The following is an 8,068-nucleotide window of genomic DNA, read 5'->3' as shown; positions in this document are numbered from 1 at the left end:
CTGCCAAAACTTCTCGACAATTCATCACTCAGAGAATTTCCTCAATTGGACCCGGCTGCATGTAACTGCATGTAACTGCATGTAACTGCATGTAACTGCATGTAACTGCATGTAACTGCATGTAACTGGTTTACATGCAGCCTAGAACAGATAGAACTCAATGTCTATCTACTGATGGTGTTAAATCAGGTCTTCTGGATATTTTACGAAAGCAGTCCCTCAAGGGTAGATTCTGGGACTTTTTACTGTTTTCATTAACAATAAAATTGTAACCTGCACTTATATGCCGATGATACTGTTGCCCTCTATCTGAACTACAGTTTGCCTTCATTGTATTTCCCCAAAAAATGATTGACCTGAAATTAGTATTGAATGCAGGTAGAACTAAGTACAGCGCATTCAGAAAGTATTAAGACCCCTTCACTTTTTCCACATTTTGTTACGTTACAGCCTCACTCAAATGTATTAAATAAAAGAAATCCCTGTCAATTTACACACAATAATCCATAATGACAAACCGAAAACACTTTTTTTTAATAGAAATACAGAAATACCTTATTTACATAAGTATTCAGACCCTTTGCTATGAGCCTCGAAATTGAGATCAGGTGCATCCTGTTTCCATTGATCATCCTTGAGATGTTTCTACAACTTGATTGGAGTCCACCTGTGGTAAATTCAATTGATTGGACATGATTTGGAAAGGCACACACCTGTCTATATAAGCTCCCACAGTTGACAGTGCATGTCAGAGCAAAAATCAAGCCATGAGGTCGAAGGAATTGTTCGTAGAATGGCGCCGGAGAAGAAGGCAGACGTTTTACATGTCCCCAACCAATTGTGTTTTTTTGTTTGTTTATTTGCATTGTTTATAACTTATTTTTTTACTTATTTTGTACATAATATTGCCGCTGCCGTCTCGTATGACCAAAAATAAATTCTGGACATCAGGACTGTGATTACTCACCCTGGACTGGCAGAATCTTTTTTTTCCCTTTAACAAGTCTGACGAGCCCGACGCGAACGATATACTGCTTTCTCGGGAACAAGCCCAGATCCCCGTGATTTGCATGAAGAGGAGGCGGAGAAAAAGGGGCCAGAGGGCGGGCTGCCTTCTGAGAATTTGTAGGCGATCGAATAAACCCCCACTTCCTTCCACTCTGCTAGCAAACGTGCACTCTTTGGAGAATAAAATCAATGACCAATGCGCAAGATTAAACTACCAATGGGACAACTGTAATATCTTATGCTTCACGGAGTCGTGGCTGAACATACCGGTTATAAGCTGGTTATACGCTGTATCGGCAGGATAGAACAGTGGCGTCTGGTAAGACAAGGGGCGGATGGACTATGTATTTTTGTTCATAACAGCTGGTGCACGATATCTAAGGAAGTCTCGAGCTATTGCTCGCCTGAGGTAGATTATCTCATGATAAGCTGTAGACCACACTATCTACCTAGAGAGTTTTCATCTGTATTTTTCGTAGCTGTTTACATACCACCACACTCAGAGGCTGGCACTAAGACAGCATTGAATGAGCTGTTTTCTACCATAAGCAAACAAGAAAACGTTCACCTAGAAGTGGCGCTCCTAGTGGCCGGTGACTTTAATACAGGGAAACTTAAATACATTTTACCACATTTCTATCAGCATGTTAAATGTGCAACCAGAGGGAAAAAACTATGGACCACATTTACTCCCTACACAGACACATATATGAAGCTCACCCTCCATTTGGCAAATCTGACCATAATTCTATCTTCCTGATTCCTGCTTACAAGCAAAAATTAAAGCAGGAAGCACCAGTAACTAGATCAATAAAAAAAAGTGGTCAGATGAAGCAGATGCTAAACTACAGCACTGTTTTCTAGCACAGAATGGAATGTTTCGGGATTCCTCCGATGGCATTGAGGAGTACACCACATCAGTCATTGGCTTCTCCACAGTGACAGTATGTACATACCCCTACCAGAAGCCATGGATTACAGGCAACATCCACACTGAGCTAAAGGGTAGAGCTGCCGCTTCAAGGAGTGGGACTCTAACCCGGAAGCTTGTAAGAAATCCCCCTATGCCCTGCGATGAACCATCAAACAGGCAAAGCATCAATACAGGACCAAGATCGAATCATACTATACCGGCTCTGACGCTCGACGGATGTGTCAGGGCTTGCAAACCATTACAGACTACAAAGGGAAGCACAGCCAAGAGCTGCCCAGTGACAAGAGCCTATCAGACAAGCTAAACTACTTCTATAATCACTTCGAGGCAAATAACACCGAAACATGCTTGAGAGCACCAGCTGTTCCGGAAGACTGTGCAATCACGCTCTCCACTGCCGATGTGAGTAAGACCTTTAAACAGGTCAACATTCACAAGGATGAAGGGCCAGACGGATTACCAGGACGTGTACTGCGAGCATGCGCTGACCAACTGGCAAGTGTCTTCACTGACATTTTCAACCTCTCCCTGTCCAAGTCTGTAATACCAACATGTTTTAAGCAGACCACCATAGTGCCTATGCCCAAGAACACTAAGGTAACCTGCCTAAATGACTACCGACCCGTAGCACACACGTCTGTAGCCATGAAGTGCTTTGAAAGGCTGGTCATGGCTCACATCAACAGCATTATCCCAGAAACCCTAGACCCACTCCAATTTGCATATCGCCCCAACAGATCCACAGATGATGCAATCTCTATTGCACTCCACACGGCCCTTTCCCACCTGGACAAAAGGAACACCTACGTGAGAATGCTATTCATTGACTACAGCTCAGCGTTCAACATCATAGTGCCCTCAAAGCTCATCAATACGCTAAGGACTCTGGGACACCTCCCTCTGAAACTGGATCCTGGACTTCCTGATGGTCTGTCCCCAGGAGGTAAGGATATGTAACAACACATCCACCATACTGATCCTCAACACAGGGGCATCTCAGGGGCGCGTGCTCATTCCCCTCCTGTACTCCCTATTCACTCATGACAGCATGGCCAGGCACGACTCCAACACCCTCATTAAGTTTGCCGATGACACAACAGTGGTAGGCCTGATCACCGACAACGATGAGACAGCCTATAGGGAGGAGGTCAGAGACCATGACAAAATCCTATTCTCGCTCAGGAAACTAAAAATATACTAAAAATATACTTTGTTTAAAAAATGTTTGGTTACTACATGATTCCATACGTGTTATTTAATAGATTTGATGTCTTCACTATTATTCTATAATGTAGAAAATAGTACAAATAAAGAAAAACCCTTGAATGAGTAGGTGTGCCCGAACTTTTGACTGGTACTGTACGCATTACCACACCCGTTCTCAGGGATGGCTAACTCTGGAAATCAATGTGGTCTCTCCTGAGTTAGGTAAATCAGCTTTTAGTTCTTGCACCTTATTTGTGGAACAAACTGTTCTTAAATTTGGTGCCTCTAAGCAAATTCAGAAAGCTGATTGAGGACCCTATTACTGATGAATGGGTTTGTTTTTCATGACTGTTTTTCTTTCTGCTTGCGTTTTGTATTTATACTTTGATGTGTGTCTTCTGTCATTTAGGTAGTTCAGTGCTCATCTGTAAAAGAGACCTTGGTCTCAGTTAAATTAAATTAGGCTCTTCGGCTCTTCACTGACAAGTAGAGATTCACATTGTTACTGCAAATGCAGTGGGCCTCAGATCAGCACAGTTTAATCACGAGTATAAAGTATATTGCTGAGAGATGTGGGGCTCCTTGCCTTCAATAGCCTCCTCATTCTGGGTGAACATCAGCATACCCCGGAAGGACCCAAGTTAAGCTCTGCTATGATGCAGGGCCTGAAACGTAACATGTTAGTGGTGAGGATGACTCATGCCAGGCCTCGGTAACCATCTGCAGATTTCCCCCAATCAGGAAGAGCCTAAAGCAGACATATCACAACCTCAGTGAGGAAACACTAGCGTCATTATTTTCCATGACATCTATGAGATACAGAAATAGATGGATGATCATTTGATGATCTAGCTTTCTGTCTGGGCCAGGGGTTTCCAGAGGGAGAGAGGCTAAAGCACACAATGCTCAATGCATTTATTAACAATGCGCCATATTTATTTACTTTAATATGTTCATTTCAATGGTTGTACATGGGGAACGGGGGAATGTTTCTGTAGTAATTAAAACACAGTACATATCTGTAACAATAAGCATCTGAAAACAACAAATAATATTGTCCCTAATATTTGATAAAATGGTTTGTCTCTGATGTCACACTATGACCATAGACACAGATGGTTCAAAATAGAAAATAGAAAATGTAGCTTACATATTTAGACAGTCAAATAAGACAGTATGTTTTATTAAAACAGTTTTGTTATGGTTTTTGTGAGATAGTAAAGTATCAGTCTGTGTGCAGACACCCAGTTTTATAAGAGACTGAATGTTTGGTAACTTATGTGTCTGTCCCATACTGAGTTACTGTAGGTAAGGAAATAAAGGGTTAACTTCTCCTCCTCTTCTCACAAACTTATATAGCACTATTTCTTTAGCACCTCAACAAAAGCACTTTATATTCACCAGAATGACAACAAATAACAACAATAATTAGCTAAGAAATAGCACCATTCTAAAGCACCATCAGGAGAGTAATAACAACGTAGTTACTCCAACAGAAACCAGAGCGGTCATATTGCAAGGGCTGGTTCTTGGTGTGAGCTCAGTAGATGGATGGATGTGGAAAAAGGCCTTCACTGTACATGCAGCATATTAAAAACCGAAGTTAACTGGTTGACCATTAGAGGCGCCGCAGGGCCATGCTATCAGACAGAAGGACCACTTAAGACCAGAGGACATGTGAGGGTCTTTGTTCCCATCTAATCGGTTGTTGGAAGTGTTTCACTCAGTGATGGACACTTTTTCACTCACTGTATACGTGACTAGTACAGAGAACCATGTACCATGTAGCATTTTTCACATTGATGAGGCCACGGTACATGTGCCTGTATCTAAATGTGTACAGTAAGGGCTACAGTATGAGAGATGTGTTGAGGTTAGCTGCTAGACGTGAACTGAACCGACCATTGACCAGCCCTTGCTGGGTCCCATGACAAGACAGTGGTGAGTAAACGGTTATGAGCGTAGACCGGACCGTGGATGGAGAACCTTAGTATTCAGTAGAGTCGTCGAGACAAGTCCCAAATAACTAAACATACAGTATCCTTATGAGTAGCCATACTTTGTGCAAATCAAACCCTTTTCAAAAAGCATAATATTAATAAGAATTCATAAAGATTTAGTTCTGAGACGAAGCATTGACAAGATAACTCACCACGTGAGTTGACAACAGCCACCAGATAACTAACATTAACATTTACATTTGGTAAGTGATAAAGTATCAGGTAAATTTCATTTGTACAGTGTAGATTGTGTACACATAGAGCAACGTCTGTAAATATACAAGTAAAGGTCCGTATGGACAGTGTCTCAGGGTAAGATTGGGCCACTTAATAAACAACAGGGAAACGTAACTAAACTGAACAGAGTACTTTGGCCAGTCCTGTGGCCAGCATGGCAATGGTAGTAGCACCAAACGCTAATAACGATATAAGGACATAGAAACAGCGGTATCCCAGCAGCTCATCTGGTCTTCACAGCAATGCCCCCACAGCTGGTATCAGTTACGGCAATTTCAGAGTGGGCGATAAAAGCACAGTTCTCTCTCTCACCCTCCCCTGATGTCAGAGAGGCTGCTCTGTGGTGCGATGGCTTGTCAGTCCCTCCCCCTGTGGAATGTTCAGCTCAGGCGGTCTGGTCTGGTCCCGCTGGGGATGACTCTGAGTATGGGTCTGGTTCTCACTCTGGATCAGGGGTCAGTGTCCTTGGCAGGTCTTACAGCACATCTGTCTGAAGTAGGGGCGGCTGCAGAACTTAAACCTGAGCACTAGGGGGCAGTACGCCACTGTGTTCACATCTTTACACTCTGGAAGGGAAAAAATATATTAAAACATCTTAAATGGATATTAAGCTAGCAGGAAAATATACTGAGAGGGTAATTAATACAGAGTTGAACTTTGACCTTCAGGGTCACCCTCAGGGATGTCCATGGGTAGGCTGCTGAGGTCACATTTGCTCTTGCACTGCTGCATGGCTGCCGGGCGCAGGAGGTCTGGGCACTCATTGGACGGCTGGCCGGTGTGTACAAGACACTGCACAGAGCGCATCTCCTGACCCAGACCACAATTGGCTGAGCACTAACATAGAACGGATAGAGAGCGAGAGAGAGAGATACAGGTCACAAAACTATGAGGACATAGTAAATACAATAGAGCACTTTTTAAATGTATTATTAATTTCATTATTTTTTACCCCTTTTTCTCCCCAATTTCGCAGTATCCAATTGGTAGTTACAGTCTTGTCCCATCGCTGCAACTCCCGTACAGACCCGGAAGAGGCGAAGGTCGAGAGCCATGTGTCCCCCGAAACACAACCCAGCCAAGCCACATTGGTTCTTGACATAATGCCTGCTTAACCCAGCCACACCAACGTGTCGGAGAAAACACGGTACACCTGGTGACCATGTCAGCGTGCATTGCACTCGGCCCACCGTGTGATGAGACAAGTACAACCCTGCCGTCCAAACCCTCCCCTAACTTGGATGACACTGGGCCAATTGTGCAGAATCACAAGCACAGAATCGTATAGAATGTCATTGTATGCTGTCGCATTAAGATTTCTCTTCCCTAGCTCAAACCATGAAAAACAGCCCCAGACCATTATTCCTCCTCCAAACATTACAGTTGGCACTATGCATTCAGGCTGGTAGTGTTCTCCTGGCATCCGCCAAATCCAGATTCGTCCAGTCGGACTACCAGATGGTGAAGCGTGAATCATCACTCCAGAGAACACGTTTCCACTGCTCCAGAGTCCAATAGTGGCAAGCTTTACACCAATCTAACCGACGCTTGGCAATGCACATATTGATTTTAGGCTTGTGTGTGGCTGCTTGGCCATGGAAACCTGTTTCATGAAGCTCCCGACAATTATTGTGCTGACGTTGCTTTCAAAAGGAAGTTTGGAACTCAGAAGTGAGTGTTGCAACCGAGGACAGACCATTTTTATACACTGTGCGCTTCAGCACTCGGTGGTCCCAATCTGTGAGCTTGTGTGGCCTACCATTTTGTGGCTGAGCCGTTTTTGCTCATAGACGTTCCCACTTCACAATAACAGTACTTACAGTTGACCGGGCAGCTCTAACAGGGAAGAAATATGATGAACTGACTTGTTGAAAAGGTAGCATCCTATGACGGCGCCACTTTGAATGTCACTGAGCTCCTCAGTAAGGTCACTCTACTGCCAATGTCTGTCTATGGAGATTGCATGGCTGTTTGCTCAATTTTATACACAGGTGGCTGAAATAGCCGAGTCCACAGTTATCTTTCTCTCTCGCTCGCTCAAACGTTAAAGCACCAGACAGAATACATTTCCTACTACAGTCGGTCCTACTACTGCGACATTCAAATGTTTTTAAAAATGTATCTGAAATGCAGCCATACACATCAACAAGCGTTGTTTTATATACAGTTGAAGTCGGAAGTTTACATACACTTAGGTTGAAGTCATTAAAACTCATTTTTCAACCACTCCACAAATTTCTTGTTAACAAACTAACGTTTTGGCAAGTCGGTTAGGACATCTACTTTGTGCATGACACAAGTCATTTTTCCAACAATTGTTTACAGATTGTATCACAATTCCAGTGGGTCCGAAGTTTACATACACTAAGTTGACTGTGCCTGTAAACAGCTTGTAAAATTCCAGAAAATTATGTCATGGCTTTAGTAGCTTCTGATATGATGTCAATTAGCCTTTCAGTCAATTGTTTCAAGGCCTACCTTCAGACTCAGTGCCTCTTTGCAAGACATCATGGGAAAATCTAAAGAAATCAGTCAAGACCTCAGCAAAAAGATTGTAGACCTCCACAAGTCTGGTTTATCCTTTGGAGCAATTTCCAAGCACCTGAAGGTACCACATTCATCTGTACAAACAATAGTACGCAAGTATAAACACCATGGGACAACGCAGCCATCATACCGCTCA

General features: G+C 43.2%; 1 protein-coding gene across 2 annotated transcripts in view; it reads right to left on the bottom strand.

Annotated features, from left to right (window-relative positions):
• Positions 1–4,049: 4,049 nt before the first annotated feature.
• Positions 4,050–8,068, bottom strand: part of adamts10 (ADAM metallopeptidase with thrombospondin type 1 motif, 10) — a 63,190-nt gene continuing 59,171 nt past the window's right edge. For both annotated transcript variants that reach the window (XM_046300931.1, XM_046300932.1), the window contains exons 24-25: positions 6,048–6,222; positions 4,050–5,951 (exon numbers count right to left, since the gene is read on the bottom strand). In XM_046300931.1, coding sequence (XP_046156887.1) covers positions 5,842–5,951; positions 6,048–6,222 — 285 coding nt within the window. In that variant the 3' untranslated portion in view covers positions 4,050–5,841. The remainder of the gene's footprint in view (positions 5,952–6,047; positions 6,223–8,068) is intronic.

This window comes from Oncorhynchus gorbuscha, linkage group LG15 (genome assembly GCF_021184085.1).
Source record: "Oncorhynchus gorbuscha isolate QuinsamMale2020 ecotype Even-year linkage group LG15, OgorEven_v1.0, whole genome shotgun sequence".
Taxonomy (NCBI): Eukaryota; Metazoa; Chordata; class Actinopteri; order Salmoniformes; family Salmonidae; genus Oncorhynchus; species Oncorhynchus gorbuscha.
Note: the sequence above shows the minus strand (reverse complement) of the source record. Positions and strands in the feature narration are given on the sequence as shown.